The sequence below is a fragment of the Notamacropus eugenii genome, chromosome 1, assembly GCF_028372415.1.
Source record: "Notamacropus eugenii isolate mMacEug1 chromosome 1, mMacEug1.pri_v2, whole genome shotgun sequence".
In the NCBI taxonomy this organism is placed as follows: Eukaryota; Metazoa; Chordata; class Mammalia; order Diprotodontia; family Macropodidae; genus Notamacropus; species Notamacropus eugenii.
The window spans coordinates 409,103,593-409,122,785 of NC_092872.1; the positions used below are offsets into that span (position 1 = coordinate 409,103,593).

At 41.4% G+C, this 19,193-nt stretch overlaps 1 protein-coding gene across 3 annotated transcripts; it reads right to left on the reverse strand.

Moving 5' to 3' along the window:
* Positions 1–5,290: 5,290 nt before the first annotated feature.
* PCYOX1L (prenylcysteine oxidase 1 like) lies at positions 5,291–16,811 on the reverse strand. 3 transcript variants are annotated; one of them, XM_072631015.1, is made up of 6 exons: positions 16,593–16,811; positions 14,738–14,944; positions 12,754–12,928; positions 7,956–8,167; positions 7,599–7,739; positions 5,291–6,345 (listed from the first exon to the last, which is right to left on the reverse strand). In XM_072631015.1, the coding sequence occupies exons 1-6, from the start codon at positions 16,669–16,671 to the stop codon at positions 5,687–5,689; spliced, it is 1,473 nt and encodes a 490-aa protein (XP_072487116.1). In that variant the 5' UTR covers positions 16,672–16,811; the 3' UTR covers positions 5,291–5,686. The 3 variants fall into 3 exon arrangements, with proteins under 3 accessions (XP_072487116.1, XP_072487115.1, XP_072487117.1); XM_072631014.1 differs by having other exon boundaries at positions 5,291–6,348; positions 16,593–16,809; XM_072631016.1 differs by lacking the exon at positions 16,593–16,811 and having other exon boundaries at positions 5,291–6,348; positions 14,738–16,042.
* Between the last annotated feature and the right edge of the window lie 2,382 nt (positions 16,812–19,193).

Genomic DNA, 19,193 nt, shown 5'->3' on the forward strand with positions numbered 1-19,193 from the left:
ATAAATGCTTGTAGATGAATTAGCTGGCTTAGCAGAACCCTTTGCAGACAGGAAAGCCATATCCTGCCTAATCTGTAGCTCTTCGTGGTAAACTTTCGTGGATTACAAACTGTTTGAGCTTGGACTGGGAATTCTATAGAGCAGGTCCGACCTCCAGATTGTTCCCTAATTCAATAAATATCTATTAATTATATAGCATTTGAAATTATATTTCAATTTATTATTTCAATTTTAATATTTCATATTTTTCAAAAATTTAATATTTCAATTCAAATTTTATATTATTTGAAAGGCCTTTAGGGATACACAGATAGATATGGCGCAGACCTTGCTCTTATGAAGTTAATAATTCGATAGAAAGATAAATAGAGATAAAGATAGAAATAGAAATAAGAATACAGATACAAATGGATAAAAATCTTTCTAGGTATACACACATAAATGTATATGTACATATACATATATGTGTATGTATCTAGATATATAGAATCTTTCTATATATACACATGTACATGTACATGCACATATTTGTGTAAATTTTTCCATATACATATATATGCATGTGTATGGATATCCAAATATATATATATATATACATCTACCTATATTTATAAATACATACATACATACACAAATAACTCTAATCAGGCCTATGTGAGATAAGTGCAATAATCAGAGACATAATGGAGGTTAAGTACACGCCTAGACCATCTAAGATGGGCCAGGAGGAGAGAGGCCCCATAAAGGCCTGAATATCATCTGGACACCAAAGAAGTGGGCAGGAGCCAGAGGAATCTTAGTTGTCATTCCAAGCTATGGAACCTCTGGCCCCACAGCACAAAACCATGAACAACGGATAAAAGTAAAAAACAGGTGAATTTTGCCTCAAGATAAGGAAGAACTTGCTCATAATGAGAACTGTCCAACAATAATGATCTCCTTTTCACAACTGGTATCCTAATCATAATCACACAACCTCTAAGGTGCCTTCCAACTCTGAAATTGTACATATCTCCTCGTCTTAGTTGTCCTCAAGGGCTTTGTCCCTACTATACTCTCCAGAACAGCTGAATCTTGTGCGTAAGTGCAGACAAAACCTGGTGACCAGTCACAGGAAACACCAGTGCTTAAGCACATTCCAAACATGCTGCTTCCAACCCTTCTTTTCTCTGTAAAACAATGCAATAAAATCCTGGTATTTGGGCCACAAGTTGTTCCAAGCAATAAGTAGATACCATATGACCCTAAAATAAATGACAAATGGAACTGGGTAAGGATGACTTGTATAGCTAATATCCCATTAGGAATCATCAGATTTGTTGTTTGCAATACAGGTTCTGAAGTATCAGGGTGGCCAAAATATCGTCCTCCTTCCCCACCCCTCAGCTGGCATGTAATGGAGAAATGGAGAGAACACACAATCTGGAATCAAGAACATTTGAGTTTGAATCCTGAATCCAAAACTTAAACAAGAATCAGACACCTACACACAGAGTAGTAACTTCTTGATCCTGGGCAAGTCACTCGACCTCTCTCAGCCTCAGTTGCCTCATCTGTCAAATGGGAATAATGATAGTACTTACCTCCCAGGGTTGTTGTAAGGCTCAAAGTAATTATCATATGTAAAGTGCTTGGCAAATTTTAAAGCATTATATAATGCCTTAGCTAGCTAGCGATATGATAAAGATAATGGTGATAACAGTGTTGATCATGATGACAGCAATCAATCAATATTTATTAAGCATCTACTATGTGCCAGGCACTGAAGGAAAGATTAACCATAGCTATGTCTTTGCATACATACACACATACATACAGATTATATATTTGGACATCATACGTATGATTTTCTTGATGTGTGAAATTTCTGATGGAGAAACTATACTTACTAAAGTGAATCATTGTTGGCTCTGTAACTTCATCCTCCAGAACTGCCTGAGGGTACTGAGAGGTTATGAGATTTGCTCAGGGTTTTACAGTCAAATGTGTGAGATGCAGGCCTCAAAGGCAAGTCTTCCTAACTCAGAAGGCAGCTCTCTCTACTATATATGTGTGCAAATATGTATGGGGCATGTAGGTGGGGCATTAGACAAAGTGCTGGGCTTGAAGTCAGGAAGACATGAATAAGAATTTGATACTATCTGTGTGACCTTGGGCAAGTCACTCAACCCTGTTTGCCTCAGTTTCCTTATCTGTAAAATGAGCCAGAGAAGGAAATGGCCAACTTCTCCAGTATCTTTGTCAAGAAAACTCCCCAAAAGGGGCATGAAGTCGTACATGACTGAAAAACAACAAAAACTTAAGCACACGTACAAAATGCTTATGTGTAATGTGCATAATCATGCAAAAGATTTTAATATTTCAAGGGACTGTGATTATATGAGCATCCATTGATGCAGATGGCATCATTCCCAGACAGTGTATCGGGAGTTGCTGTGACAAAAAAAAAAAAAAGGCAACCCCTGTGTACTGACTCTTTATCACATTAGGCTTCTTGTACTTCACTAGAGTGGGCCTTCAATACAGGCCTGGTCCATACCTGAAGCCTTGCTAACTTATCAGAGTTCTTTTGTTCTTCTGGCAGAGCTTTCAAAACCCCAGGGTCACTTCCATGCTATGTTACTGCATGTATTATGGGCAAAATATCTCTTTTTTGAGTTCATGTGGTAGGTAATTACTATCGAAATAGATCTACCATAACACAGATATCATAGAGGTTAAAAAGTTATTTTTAATTTAATTTAATTTATAATTATCATTTGTTTTAGTTTATTATGCTTAAGCACAGGTACAGGAGGTAGAAAGATAATTGTGAACAATGACTAGGATCCTAACAAGGCTTCTTATAGACCAAATTATGTCAATGACAGAGAAATGATTCTTTTACTTATTGCAGTTTCATACATTCTTTTGCTGTAAAAGTTCTTTAAAAAGACAGATTCACAATCCTATGCTTCCTTCAATGTCATAAAAGTTGAATAAACTTAAACAGAATCACAATCTCATACATTCCCTAAGGAAATAAACTAAGTCAGGTTACAGATTAAACTACATTTAGTGGGCTCATAACAAGCTGATTGAGGGGGAAGATTTACACATCACCGGACACCAAGATAAGCGAGGAGTTGGGGACAGTTGAGATTCTTTTTCTGGCTTCTTATCTAAGGTATGTTTGAGGTCTTAAATAAATTTTCACATCCCATGAGACAGGTGTCAACCAACTCAACAACCTCTAAACTAGCAGAAACAGTCCTGATTCTCTCCCACCCCTAGATAATAAAAATTAATAAAAGGAAATCAAAAATTCCTAAACACATGGGAGGAAGACTTAAGTGAAAATACAAAAACCTCATTACCCCAAAGTACCCTATTAAAAAAGTTGCTGCAAAATGTTTTAAGAGTTTCTTTTTGAGTGTGGTCCCTGTTCTTTTCTTTCAATGCAAATGCAGGGGCTTTTGTCATTTTTATTGCTGTTTTACTAAGAGTGCATCTTTAGGGTTGTGCTGATTAGATTTAGGAGAAAAGTGTAGCCTATTTTGTGACCAATGTGTCCACTCTGAAATAACCACAGAGCAAATAGATGTCAGAACAATGTAGCAGGAAAAGCACTGGCTTTAGAGGCAATGGCCTTCACATCCAGCACTGCTGCTTGCAGGTTGCCTCTTTAAGCCTGTAAACAAGTCACTTGACCTCCCTGGACCTCAGTTTCCTCATTTGTAACGGGGGGATTAGGTAAGATGCCCCTAAACAGTCTGCCAGTCCTAAACTCTATGATCTTTTTTAGGCAGAACTTGTCCATCTAGTTGTCCAATAGTTCAAATTAGCCCTAACTTGGAGTGTCTCCAGCTACACCGAATATGAGCCAATCTCCATTTACCCCATTCTATTCATTCTGCACACACTTGCCTTGCCTCTACTCAACAAAAAAACCCCACATAACTGTTTCTCTCCAGTGCCTATCCTGTGTCTCGACATGGTTTGCTTCCCCAGAGACAGGGAACCCATTGTTGATAACTCATTCCCCCCGCTGGACTTCAAAACTATGTCTCTGCTGCTATCTCATTCTGGAACTTTCCTGGAGCTTCCTTATCTTGGAATATCCCACTTCCTTGGAATATTCCTGGTCCCTTTTCCTACTGTCAAATTCCTCCTGGGGCCTCCATTTTGTGGAGAGGTCCCTTCATTCCCTGCCAATGGACCTAAGTACCTTCACACTCCCCTCTCCCACAGCCCCCTTTTATGTGCTATTGTCCCTCAGTAAAATATAAATTCCTTGACGACAAGTTTAGCACAATGCCTGACACATAGGAAGCAGTTAATAAATGCTTATTTCTTTCCTTCCCCTTAGCTCTTCTTTCCTTCCTCCCTCTTCCTGCTTTCTGACCACTCCTTATTTGCCTTTACAAGAAGCATAATGCTATTTTCACACTTGTCTTCTGGCTTCTTTTATGAGAATGTCCATGTTTATGGTTTGGTTGTTTCAGTAGCACATCAATCCAATAGCTGAACAAAGATCTCACATTTAGAGTGTCAAGAGTTAAACTGTCTGTAATCTAAAATGCACATGATTTCAGCATTCCGTGCCCTCTTTTTCATGACTCTGCAAAAGCAGGACAAGATTGAGGATCATTCTGTACTTTTGTTTCATGGTCAAAGAATTCATCACCTAGAGGCCCACCAGCTGGACACAGACCTTTATGGACTTAGCTAGTCTTGTACTTGATTACTGGGCACATTTGTTTCTTTCTCTTTTTTAAAAACATTTTTCCCCAATTACATGTTAAAACACTTTCTTCAAACTTTTTTTTTAAACTTTTGAGTTCCAAATTCTATCCCTTTCTCCTCTATGATGACACCATTTGTTTCTAACATCAGAGTCAAAGTCTTTCCAACTCAATGGAAAATGCAGAGTTCAGGATCAGCCAGCAAACTAGGTCTTGGTTTCCTCATCTGTAAAATTAGGGGGTCGGAATATATACAGGATTAACCAGGGGTCTAAGAACTTGTTTATTTTTTAAATATTTTACAACTATTTCAATATAGTCTGTCGTAATCCTATATTTTTTTCATTCATTTAAAAACATTATTCTGAGAAGGGGTCTATAGGCTTCACCAGACTGCCAAATGGGTCCATGAGACAAAAAAGGTTAAGAAATACTGAACTAGAAGATCTGTAAGGCCAGGTATAGGGTTAAATCTATGTTACTATACTCTTTACATCACTATCTCCAACCCTACCCCCAACTCTTGCTTTACCTTTCATTCAGGAAACCAGGAGTTAAGTCAATGACAGATTTAGAAGACTGATTTTTATTTAAAATTAAATAAATAAAAGAGGTGTGATTTTTGCCTCCACTTCCCCTTCCCCTTCAGGCAACTATCCCCCCCAAATCCATGAAAGGCAAGCAGAAAGATCTGACAGAGGAGAGAGAAAGGGTCACACAAGACATATCAAGTGCGTGGGACACAGATTTCCCACTGCTTTAGAAGCTATCACTTACTTAGGATCAAAAATCATCATCATAGGGTACTTTAAGCCTGATGAGGGCAGAGGCCATTTTATCCTCATCTGTATCACATTAAGCCTTTAGCATATAGGACTCCACATGAAGCAAGCACTTAATCAATGTTTGTTAGATGAATGAAGTTCCACATTCCTACCCATCTCCCCTTCTTCTAGTAGTTCTCACAATTCAGTCTTAATTTTGTGTATCAAGTCCTTCTGATCAATCTTATCCAGGTCTTGGTACCAGCGGTTGTAGGCCAAGAGAGCCACATTTTTAGCTGCCACAGCACTTATTTCCGCAGAACTGGCAACCCACTCTAGGGCATTGAGGTAGAAGAGCTGGTCGTGGAGGGCAAACAGTGGTGTAGCCATACGGGAACCATACTGTGGATACGCCTGCCAGTGGGCTGTCTGGACTGAGTAATAGGAACGGAAAAGGCTCTTCAGCTGGGGACGTTCCAAGGGTTGGGAGGACAGGACTCGCCAAATGGCCGCCTCCTGTGGCTGTTTCCTTCGGAAGGTAGCCGAGATGTTAACGGGACACATGTTGTCCAGGGCAGAGAAGAAGACGTTGGGGGCATCTGTAGAAAGAATGCTGGCAAACGGGAAGAGTTTGGGGTCAGGAAAGCCAAAATAAGAGGAGTTGAGGTAGCCATGGACCAGTGAAGTGACAGTAGATTGGAAGGAACCAACAAACTCTTCGAAGGGAGGCTGAAAGCCATCGAAGGTGATGTTGCTGTCACTGCCCACATAGAGGGGAGTAGCAATGACTACTATATCATAGAAGTCTGAATGCATTTTATCGTCCTTTTCGTACCACACCTGATAAAGGGCTCTGTCTTCTGAGGAAAGAGATAAGAGAGAACAAAGATCAATGTATCTCTTGACTACTGCCTACTTACCACCCTACGTGTCTACTGGAACATATAATAAAATGCCAGATACTTGACTTGGAATCAGGAGATCTGAGTTCACATACTGTCTGAAACATTTGCTGTAACCTTGGACAAGTCACTTAACCTTTTTGGAACTCAGTTTTCTCATCTTTAAAATGGAAATAATAATACCTACATTCAGAGCACCTTCTTCACCATGGAGTTGTGAAGTTCAAGAGAAATAATGTATGTGAGATTCCTTGTAAAATGTAATATACTGTATAAATATCAGTTAACAACCCAATTTTTTCTTTAATTTGCTGTGTGGCTTTACAAATGTCAGTTGGATCAGATCATATATGAAATATATATATATGTATGTAGATATATACATATAGATATATGTGTGTAAATATGTATATATGTGTATGTATATATGTGTGTATGTATGTATATATATATTTGAAAACATCCTGAAAAGCACAAATTACACTCTACACAAGTGGCAAGGATTAGCACTGCTTCACTGCAGTGACCACTAACCATTAAAATTGACTCGGCCAGGCTACAGACCTGCTAGTTCTAGCAACACTCATTTTCATTAGTGACCCTGAAGAATTCCCCTATCAAAATGTTCTTCTTTACAGGGTCTAACTCCTCCCAAACCACTCCACCCCCATTTTTCAATCACCCTCCCTTTCTCAAACCCCAGTAGTTTCCCAAGGAGCACAACATTACACTCTTTGTCTTAGGATTCTGCGCAAGGCCAATGAGACTCCAGAGACCATGAAGCCAGTGAAAGATTTCCCAAGGAACACAGCAGAGAAAGAGGTGCAGTGGAAAGAGGCATGTCCTAGGAGCCAAGACCTCACAATGTTAGTTCTGCCACTGCTTCTAACAGGCTGTGGGATCCTGGGCAAGTCACTTCCCTTTTCAGGGCCTCATTTCCACATCTGTAAAATGAAGGGCTTGGTATGATTTCAAAGGTTCCTTCTTATCTCCATAAAGACAGTGCCCTCTGGTGTTGGAAATCACTACTGCAGCTGCCTTCTTCCACTGTTTGTTTCCCTAATCACTCACAAAATAGGGTTTAAGGGATCCAAGAGACAAAAGTGTCAAAGCCTCTGACAAGCTACAATGACCTTTCCATTTTCCCTGGCCAAAGAGGTGGCTCCCTGCCCTCCACTGCTGTCTACTTCCTCCCTGTGGCTTCTCACCTGTGTTGTGCAAGGCCACAGAGGTCACCCTCGCGTGTATCACACTGGCCTTGGTCAGCTTCAACAGGCCGGAACAGACTAGCTTATTGCCCCCCTCCACAGCCCACAGGTTCCCCTGTATTCCAGCAAGTGACATCGCTCCTGGAGGAAAATGAGAGAATGATGTGGTCATTTGACTCTGAGGGCCAACAAGGTGGAAAGGCTAATTTCTTAATAAATGTTCAATTCATCAAACACTGTCTACTATGGTTCGTAAAAAAGTGAGCAGGAGATATCCCCACAAAAGTCAAGGAGGGCCTTCCATTTGAGAGATATTTGCACAGGCAAAGAGGGACAAGGCGAAGGCCTGAGGTTCACCTGCAAAGGCTGCCATTGTTGCAGACTGGCCATAACTGGCACGCAGCAGAGCTGTGATCACCTCATCAATGAAGCGCTGGGTAACTCCCACTTCGAGCAGACAGTCCGCCACAGAGCGCTGGGTCATGTTGATAAAGGTATATTCACCCACTGAGTACAATAGCTCCTCCACTCCTGAAAAGGCATAGCCGTGGGCCTGATACTTATATACCCTGAAAGAAAAGAAGAGACCGCCAAGTAGGGCTCATACTTGTGAGTACATCCCAAACAGAAGCACTGCTGAGTTACTCTGCCATGCTAGGGGATGCACTGGGGAGGAGGAGAAGACATATGGGCCCCCCTATAACTCCTGAATGCAGAGGACTTAGGAAGAAAGTTGGTGTGAGGCAGTGTAATAGAAAGAACACTGGATTTGGAAACCAGAGACCTGGGTTTGAATCTCAGCTCCACAACTTACTAGCTGTGTAATGCTGGACAAGTCATTTCCCCTCTTTCAGTCTCAGTTTCGTCATGTGTAAAATGGAGAGAACAGTACTTGTATTACTTACTTCATAGGGCTGTAATGAAGATCAAATGAGAAAATGTACAGTGCTTTTCAAACTTTAAAATGCTATGTAAATATCAGCTATTAAAACCTTATTATGATTCTCCTTATTTTCTGCGTATCAAACTTGTAACTATCACCATAGTTCAAATACTTCCTCATCATATGTTTAACAATAACTTAGATCACTCAATCAACCAATCAACAAGTATTTTTAAAGTACCTATGTGCCAAGCACCAAGGAAGAGAAAGCAAAAGTGAGACTATCCCTGTCATCAAGGATGGCATTCTAACAGGGGACATACAGCATGCATATACACATACACACATATACACATACACATACACACATAGTTATATACACAAATATACACATACATACATACGCACACATATATGTATATACACATACATACAATGCGTATAAGGTGGTCTGGAGAAGAAGGGCACTGACAGCTGAGAGTGGGTGAGGATCAGGGAATCATCTTTATGTAGAAAATGAAGCTTGAGACAGACTTTTTCCCACTTGACGGCTTCCCTTCTTATCCTAGGTGCATTAATTTTGTCTGTGCACAAGCCTTCAGTTTCATGTACTCTAAATGATATATTTAATCTTTTGAAATTGCTTCTATCCCTTGTTTGATTAAGAATTCATTTCCTATCCAGGGCTCTGGGAGGTATAGGATGTGCTTCTCTCCTAAATTTTTAATAGTATGATCTTTAATATTAATGTCACAGATCCATTTAGAATGTATTATGGAAGATGATGTAAGGTATTAGTCTAAGTCTCATTTCTGGCAGACTGCTTTCTATAGTTTTCCCAGTTTTTCTGTTTATCAAACACTAGGATATTGAGTTCCACTGTTTCTGATTCTCTCTTGTAGGGTCTGTTCCATTGTTTTATAATACAGTTTGAGGTCTATTCCCCCTTCATTTATATTTCTTTTCATCATTCCTCTTGATTCTAGATCTTTCTTTTTCTAAATGAATTTTATTCTTTTACAAAGTTCTACAAAGTATCTCTTTGATATTCTATTGGAATAGCATTAAAAGTACAAATTAATTTTGACAGCATTGTTATTTTTATTATATTGGCAAAGTCTAGCCATGAGCAATTAATATTTCCCTCAGAGATTCAAGTTGTTCTTTATTTATTAAAGGAGGACTTTGTCACTGAATCCATATGAGATTTTTGTGTGCTTTGGTAGTTTAATTCGCAAATACTTTTTTGCATTTTGTAGTTATTTGGAATGATTTCCCTTTCTATTATTTATTTTTGGTTTCTGTTATCCTTATAAAGAAATGCAGTTGAGTTTTAAGGATTTATTTTGTAGCTTGCAACTTTGATTAAGCTATTAATTGTCTCAATTAGTATCTTTGCTGATTTCCTAGGAATTTTCAAGCATACCACCATATTATCAACAAATAGGAATAGTTCTATCTGCTGTATATATTTAATGTCTTTCTCTTATATTGCTAGCACTTCCAGAACTATATCGAACAACAGTGGGAAAGGGAATCCTTGCTTTGCTCCCATGTTTATTGGAAAAGATTCCAGTGTATCCCTACAATGTGTGATGCTTGCTTTTGGCTTTAGATAGACACATTTTATGTTATTAAAAAGAGTCTCTCTGTACTTATACTTTGTAGGGATTTTAGCATAAATGAGTCTCAAACCTTGTTAAAGGCTTTTTCTGCAAGAAGATGAAGCTTGAGCTGAATATCTAAGGTAACTAGGGTCATAGCAAGCAACTAATAAAACATTTCCTCCCTGGCTGCTCTCCTGGACTTCATCATTGCCTCCAGAAATTCATTTTCCCACAAGATGGAATCAACTCTAAAATACACACCTGCTCAGTACTCCTTGACCCTGCAGCCCCTCCCTTTCTCTGAGGCAGGTGGAAATGAGATAGAGGAGACCTCTTCCCAGATCTTTCACTTACGGACGGGATGTAGGACATGACCTGGCTACATGATTTCACCATGTGTCTGAGCCTTCTCCCCCAGTCTTTTCAGCTTTGTTTTATGTGTGGCCTTCCCCAATTAGATCATGACCTCCTCAACCACGGGGGCCATCTTTTGTCTTTCTTTGTATCCCCACCACTTCCCATAGTGTCTGGCACAGAGCAGGTGTTTAATAAATGTTTACTGACTAACACATAACTAGTTTCCTTGCTTCCAGTTTCTTCTCTCTAATAAGTTTTCTCATCTATAAAATGAAGGGACTAGATTATATGATCTCAATTGCCCTAGTTAAATGGAACTTGCTCTTTCCCAAACACATCTTATACCTTCTGGAGTCTATTCTGTTGCTTATATTATTCCTTTCATCTGGAATGAACCAGTTTCTCCTCTCTATTAAAACTGTAGCCATCCTTTAAAACGCAGTTCTAAGCCCTACAGACACACTTACAGCGTAGTCTCCCCAATACATATCCCACTCACAATATTATTTACTCAAAAACCTTAAGTGATTCCCTTCCCCTCCCACTGTTGATAAAAAATTATTAAGCTCCTCACCTTGGCATTCAAGGTCTTCAACAATATAGCCCCATTTCAACTTGACTTTCTCCTCAGATGTAGCCTACACTCCAGTCAAACTAACCTTGCTGTTTGTCAATCTTGTCTGCTACTTTCTTAAATCTGTTCTGCTGTTCATTCCATTCCCAGAACATTAAATGTACCACATTCCCTCCCCCAACTTCAACTACATATGTCTATCAAAGTATTAGACATCCTTCTAAATCCAATTCAAGTGCTACCTTCTCCTTCCCTAACTATCTCCATTAGATATAACACCTCCTTTAAACTTCTAATAATAATAGGTCACATTGCTCTAGTTTTTGTGATTTATAAAGTACTTTTTTCAAAATATTTCTTTGAAGTAGGTAGTACAACTGTTATTGTATTATCCCCATTCTACACATGAGGAGACTGAGGTTTTGAAATTCCATGATCTTAAGTCACTTAGCTACTCTGGGGTTCAGTTTCCTCATCCATAAAATGAAAGTTATACTAAAGGAGACTTCCAAAGCCCCTTCCAGTTACGGCTCTACCATCTAATCTGAATGAGTGCTCAATGAATGAAAGATAAAGCATAAACCTAAAAATAAAGGCTGTTTGAAAGGAGAAATGTACAAAAGTATATTTATTCTATATGCACTTAAACTTGCATTTATCTCCCTAGTTCCACCCTAAGTTCCTTAAAAAGTAAGGACTGTTTCATTCTTGTTTTCGTGCTTCCACCACCTAGCACAGTACATAGTACTTGGTACATAGTAGGTACTTAATAAATGTTTTGAAATGGAAATGGAAAGAACTAAGAAAAAATTTAAAATGAATGCTGAAAATTATAAACAAAAGGCCTGGCCCCAAAAAAGATATGAGAAGACACCTCCCCCTACTTCTTTACAGAGGTATACAAGGAGGAATTTAGTCTATAGAAACAAAACATAACAAGGAAATTGTACTTTTAAAAAAAAATGCTTGTTGATTGAGTTATTAGAGGCCATACTTAGGTTTTGAACAAGCTAGATATACAAAAAGCAAAGAAAAAGATATGGTGTATAGTCACACTCATTGGTAAACCAAACACCGAAGGACTTCTAACTCTACCACTTTGCCACGTGATTCATAGGAAGCCACTGACTCTCTGTGCCACAGTTTACCCATCTGTAATATGACAATAATACTACTTGTACTGCCTAAATCACAGGGCTGTTGTGAGGAAAGAGATTTGTAATGGCAAAACATTATAGAAATAGGAATTATAATTACTATTATCACGATTAAACTTCCTCTATAGCCCCTACCTAATATGCCCACCGCAGTCCTGGGTACATAGCTTAGGCTAAACACACAAAATATAAGCTAATATGTTTTCAAGCTCTCATGGACCTCAGAGGTGATCAAGTACAATCTAATTTTACAGATGGAGAAACTGAGGCCCAGAGAAGCTAAGTAACTTTCCCAGTGTCAATTAGGTAATAAGCTGCAGAGCCAGGATTTGAACTGAAGTCCTACTACCCCATATTCAGTGTATTTTTAAGGTTTTTTCCCCATTGTATCAAGACTACTACCTAACAAAATTAGCCATTATCATTCTAGGCCTCCTTTCTAATATCTGTGTTAATAGAGCTAATTCTATAAGCCTTTTGCTCAAAGATGAACAGCTGAACTGGCTCTCACTCAACCCCTCTCTGGTCAATCTACTTAAAATGGAATGTTCTCACCGAGTTCTCCACAGGGCCACACCTCATAAACTTTTCCATGACTTCCTCTACCCACATCTGCAACCGCAGGAAGCTGATGCCATAGTGCCACCAGACTCGGAAAAGGTTTAGCAGGTACCAATCCGTCTCTTCCAGAATAAGCTGCTCGCCACCAAATATGGCACTTTTCCCTGCTACCTCCCGCCGCTGTTTCAGACCTGAGAAAACAAAGAAGCTGCTCAATTCCTATTCAGAGATGGTCCAAAGTTGAGAGACTCCACGCTGATAATGATGAAGACTTTCAATCTGGACACAGAAGCAAAAATCTTTGAAGGGCTTGAGGAGTGTTTCAAAGAATGAAAGACTCTTAAGGCTTGAAGAAAGTTCAGAGAGTATCTCATTCAACTGCTACCTAAACAATAAATCTTCTCTTTGGCATGTGGACATCCAGCCTCTGCTTGAAAACCTTCCCCAAACTGTCCATTCCACTTTAAGACAGCTTACCTTCCTATTAAAGCCAAAATCTGTCTCTCTACAACTTATAATAGTAGCTAGCATTCATATAGCACTTTAAGGTTTTCAAAGTGCTTTACATGTTATCTCATTTGATCCTTGAAAAAACCCTGTGAAGGCAATGATATCTTATCTCCATTTTATAGATGAGGAAACAGAGGCAAAGAGAGATTAAGTGATTTGCCCACGGACACACAGTCATTAAGTGTCTGAGGCCAGATTCAAGCTCAGGTCTTCATGACTCCAAGTTTATACTATAACCACTATGCCACCTAACTGCCTCAGTTCTGGACTCTGAATTCAAGCAGAAAAATCAGTTTTAAAATACTTGAAGGTATTAAGTCAAGTCTTTTGACTTAAGTCACTTCTGACTAAACACTCCTCCCTTCTATTCAACCAATTCTCACATGTCCAAATTTACAGTCCCAAATCTGTTTATGCCATCTAGAGCAGCAGAAAGAGAACCACACTCAGAATAAGGAGATGTGAGTTCAAAATTTGGCTCCAGTACTAATTAAGTAGCTAATTAAGCTATATGATCATGGGCAAAACCTTTCACCTCTCTTATTTCCTAGATTCCTCAAATAATTACATCCAATATCCACCTCAGAGTTGTTGTGAGGTGAGAGCATCTTAAACTTTAAAGATCTATTATTGTTCCAGTTGCTGATTATGGCCTGATAAGCCTTTTGGGAAAAGGAGAGAATGGAATGGGGGACAAGCCAAAGAAAGAGTCTGTGGTTTTATTCAGTGGAATCTGGTCTATTAGCAGGCTTTGCTGATGATTATATAATAGAGTCAGTGATACCATTATAGCCCCCATATTCTAAGTCTCAAGGACAATATTATATATGCTTGTCTTTGAAAATCCATGCCTATCCCACCATCCTTAGTTAGGGAGATTTAGGGTCTATCCACCAAGGTTGCAGAACCAACTTGAGGGTTTAGGTATACCCATCTTGGCCCTAAGATCCAATAATAAGTTGGAACCTCAAACTCTTCTGAGAACAGGTCTAAGATTTGGACCCAACTATCATCTCAAGACAGGGACAAAGCCTAGACCTGTGATTTCACTGGTGTAGGGAACTGCCAAATGAGGAAACCCCTTCTTCCAATGTTGATCAGCACCTTCTCTGTAAGCCTTAGAGGGCTACTTAGCACCCTAAGAGGTTAAGACAAGGGCTAATATAGAGGTCAGGGCAGACGGACTCAATGATTAAAACAAACACTATCCTTAATAATAATGCCCACTAGCCTTTCCCATTGCACAACCTGGAGAAAGGAGTATCATCATGTAAGATAACTGTATAGCAGTCTATTTAGAGAATTATAGGATCTTCAGAGTTGGGAAAAATATCAAAGGTTCAGCCCAAAGTACATCAGAGTTGGAATTAGAAGATCTAGGTTTGAATGCTATCTAGAGACTAAAGGATTCCTAAGTTCTCTTACAGTTCTTGAACCTATGCTTCCCCTTCCCCTGGCATCCCTAGCCAGCTGCTGTAGGCCTCACTTACCCAGGAGTTTGACAAAGTCCTGCATGTGCAAGCTGAAGGAATTGAATGATGCACCACCACTTTCGTAATGCTGTTTGTTGACAGTGATGGTAGCCAGGCGGCCACCAACAGTGCCCTTCTCATACACGTCAATCTGTACCCGTGGCCCAAATAGCTGCTGAAGGAAATGGGCTGCTGCTGAGCCCCCAATTCCAGCTCCCACAACTGCTGTTAGAAAGCACAAAGAGAGATGAGGATACAAAGGAACACAGGACAATAATGAAAAGGAAAAGTACACAAGCAAACCAGCACTTTTCTTTAAATCACTTTTCATTCAATAACCATTTATTAAATCTTGACTATGTACAAAGTCTGGTGCTAGGCTAAGTTGGAGAAGAAAGAAAGCTAAGACAGTATGAATTCTAAATTCAGAAACCTTATTATCATAGCATACTGGAAGGCATTAGATTTGTTATTAAAGGATCTGGACTTGAATCTCCAAGTTATGTAAACCTCAGTTTCCTTTTCTGTGAAAATTTTTATCCCAGATGATCTCTAAGATCTTTTCTAATTCCAGATTCTTGGATACCTCCCGTCCAGTAGGAAGGATAGGACACATGTAACTCTAACACAACTTGAGATAATATAAGTTCAAAGAAGACCAAAAAGTGCTAGGTGATCTGAGATTCCTTTCAGCTGAAGGGCTTGGAATAGAAATCACATAGCAGGTAGTACTAGAGTGGAGCTTTGAAAAACTGGAAGGATTATAACTGACAGAGATGGAATCACATAATTTTAGAGTTAAAAGGGGGGAAAAAGAATAGGCCAACATGACAGGATGTCAAGGAGCTCAGTGTGGTAGGAATGTGGAGTGAGAAAAGTAACAGAGCAAGATGAGGTTGAAAAGGCAGGTTAGAGATAGAATGAGAAAGAAGTTCCAGGCAGATCAGACTTGATTCAGGAAGCAGTGAAAAGCCACTTAAGTTTTAGAATGATTTTATATAAATGATGCTTTAGTTCATTAACAAATTTAATTTGGCAGCTTGTGAAGGATGGAGTGGAAGGAAGAAAGACTCTAGAGGCAGACAGACAACTCAGGAAGGAACCTATTGGAATAATGTGGGAGAAAAGCGTTTTCCATTATCTGAAAGGCTATTGCAGAGGAGACAGATTTCTGTTTTGCTAGGCCCTTGCAGACAGAACTAGGGACAGAGGTGGAAGAGGGTGGAGAAGAGATAAGCTACAGAAGGACAAAGTATACAAAGACCAGATCATTCCAAGTCTTTGACACTGCCTGGATTCATCTGCTGGTCCTTCCCCATCTCCCAAACCTTCTACCTGGTTGTCAGCCCCACTCCCCACTACCCCACCTGCCTAAGTCTGCACCCCTACCCTGCTGCTCCCCCAGCATCTATCCCTGAGCCTTGCCCCACTATCCCCATGGCTCCACCTTCCCCAATCTCAGCTTGTGCCCCTTGCCTAGGGCTCCCTCGTGAATCTCTCACCCATGGTCCAGACCTCCTTCATCTCTGCCTTCATCCAGGCCTGCACCTCCCCCACCCTCCTCATCATTTGGGGTCTGGGCATTCTCAACTTTATCCACTGCCTAGGCCTTCCCCACGGGAGGGCTCTCTTATGCGTGGCCTAGACTTTCCCATTGTCTCCTTCATCAGTGGACTGGTCCTCTTCCATCCTCCTCCACGCTCTGCCATCCTGCCCATCCTCCTCCCCCTCATGGCATGGCCCTTCCCCATCCTCTGGGGCCTAGCCCTACTCCTGGATCCCCTTCATCTTCCGGGCCCCGTCCTCCTCCATCCCCCTCCCCCGCAGCCCCCCGCAGCCTCCGCCGCTCCGCCCCGGCGCTCTCGCAGGATACCGATTTTCCTGGGCGGGGTATCTCTAGATGCGGCAGCCGAGGCCACCAGGGTGACGAGAAGCACGGCGGCGCCCGCCATTAGGCTGCTCGAGGCGGGGGCCGGCCTAGGCTGGGCAGCGGGCGGGCAGCGCGACGCAGCACCCTGCGGGCCAACGCTCCCCAGCCCCGCACGCCGGCGGCCAGCCCCGGCTATCGGCAGCCTACCTGAAAGGAGGAGGGGGGCGTGGTGGGGGGGAAGGGACGGAAAGACTCCCACGGCTGAACCCATAGGCTGCTCGCTAGTCCTGGCCCCACCCCACGACTTCCATTGGCACACCTGCCCGTCCATCCGAGCTCCGGGTTTCTCATTGGTCACTCTTACTGCCTACTCTCAGAGACCCTACCTTTCATTGGCCTTGTAACCCCCCCAAATCCCGGCCCCTCCACCAAGCTTCTAATAGGTCAACTCGCCTTCTCTCCCTCGAGACTGGGGGCTCTGATTGGTCTTATCAGTAGTCAGAGTCTACGGAAGAGTCTTTGTGCGGTGGGCTGGGAAGCAGACGTGGTCTCTTCCTTGGCCTGGCCTGTCCGGAGAGCCTTTGAAGTCATAGGGTTAAGCTCTAGTTTTGCCGGTAAAATACACAGCCCCAGAAAACCGACAGTTTTTCCTGTCTTTGGTGCGGAGCAAGACGCCTCGCAGAGCTGGCCGGCACTGAAATGGAGTGCGGAGAGGCGGTCTAAGCACGTGGCCTGGGGCCGCCAAGGCGCCGAAGAGCAAAGCCTGACTTCAAACCCCTCTGCCGACTCCAGCATCCCGCTGCGCGTGCTGACTCCCCGCGGTCCCTGCTACTGCCGTGACTCACGGGGATCTCCGGCTGAAAGACCGACAAGCGCAAGTGCATCGGGCACACCGAGGATCCAAAACAGGGCAAGCTGGATAAAAATACAGAGTTAGGGCACTGGAGACAGTCTAGAGATTGGCAGTGCTGATCCGAGGCCTGCTCTCGATGGGGCATCTTGCCTGCTCACTTCAAGTGGGTAGTCTGAGTACTGGCAGGTCTCAGGTACCGGGATGTGTTGGAATTTGAAGGTAGATGCTAAAAAAAGGCTCCTGTTTGTGGAAGAATAAAGAGAACTGGGGGGTTGGGAAGGGAGAAAGTTAAAGCTAATTACTTTTCAGAGAGGAAGAAAGACTGGAACAAACAAAAAAAGTTTAAGGCAGTATAAGGAATTAGTCCTAAGAAAGGAAGGGAGTTCCTAGGTGACATCTGAATGCTGTCAAAAACAGAATTCCCAGGAGGGAAAACAAACTCAGCTGAGGATGGAGCTCAAGATAAAGAGAAGTTTGATTTACTGGGTCTTTTTTTGTTTTTAACAGAGAAGCAAACTCAGGTCCAAAGAGAGGAAGGGATTTGCCCAAGTAACACTGAAATTTCAAGTGAGTGAATTCAAATAAACATTTATGAAGCACCTAATATGCACAAGGAGCTGGGGAATAAAAAAAAATAATCCCTGTCCTCAAGGAACTTAGGATATTGCTAGGGAGATTCAGCATCTATGAGCTAAATAAACAAAGCAGTTTCAAGAAAGGGAGAGAGAGGGAGAGAGATGAGGAAAGACCTCTTTTAAGGAAGGTAGAATGTAATGGATGGGAAATAGCTACCAGGCTAGTTCAACTGGAACACAGGGTGCATAAAACATAAAAGGAATTATATAAAATTAGAAAGGTAGGTGGAAGCCATATTATGGAGGGCTTTAAATGTCATGCTGAAGATCTAGGATATATCCTAGAACAATGGGGAGTCACTGGAGATTTTTGAGTTGAGAAGAGGGTGACATGATCGGATCTATGTTTTAGGAATATCAGTTTTGTAGCTTTGTAGAGGATAAAGTGCAGAGAGAGTAGACTGGAAGCAAGGTCGTTAGTCACAACACTAGTGTTATAGTACATGTGAGAAGTGATAAGGGTCACCACTCAAGAAGAAAGAAGCATATGTGAATGGAAAAGTGGAGGGAAATGTGAGATGTTATAATAAAATTAAAGTAAAAGACTTGGCATCTGATTGAATATGGTACTTGAGGGAGATGAGTTTCAAGGTTTCCAGCCTGATGGATTGGAATCATGGTGCCCTGACTTCCATTTTGGACAACTTGAGTCTGAGATGCCTATAGGACATTCAAATGGAGATATCCAGCAGTTGGTAATACACAACTGGAATGGAGGAAGAGAGAGAGAGAGAGAGAGAGAGAGAGAGAGAGAGAGAGAGAAAGAGAAAGAGAGAGAGTGTGTGTGTGTGTATGTGTGTCCAGACTCAGGGTCGTCCTGGATCTGGGCACACTATTGTTATCTAACAGCATGGTATTGAGATGCAAACTGTGTGGCTGAAGGTTAAGTAGGATTGTGGAAGCCTGAAAGCTCTCTTAGCACGTGAGGAGCCAAGAGGACAGTAGGCTCCGCTTTTCTTCTCTTCTCTCTCCCCTCCCCCTCTCTCCCCGCTTGTACTTCTACTTCCAATCCCTTAAGATCCTAGCCTCCTTAGGAAATCTCCCCCTCTTCCTCCTAAGGAAGAGCTCCCCTGCACTTGTAACTAGACCCTGAAATAAAGCTCAACCCTTGTTCGA

What these genes read in the sequence shown, in the direction of transcription:
- PCYOX1L (XM_072631016.1), bottom strand. Translation starts at nt 15,050, where the DNA reads ATGAAAAGTGATTTAAAGAAAAGTGCTGGTTTGCTTGTGTACTTTTCC. An exon ending in GTCATGGAAAAGTTTATGAG is followed by an intron (nt 8,168 to 12,753) that starts GTGTGGCCCTGT and finishes CTTTTCTTTCAG; the next exon opens with GGTATATAAGTATCAGGCCC. An exon ending in TGTGGCCTTGCACAACACAG is followed by an intron (nt 6,349 to 7,598) that starts GTGAGAAGCCAC and finishes CTCTTTCCTCAG; the next exon opens with AAGACAGAGCCCTTTATCAG.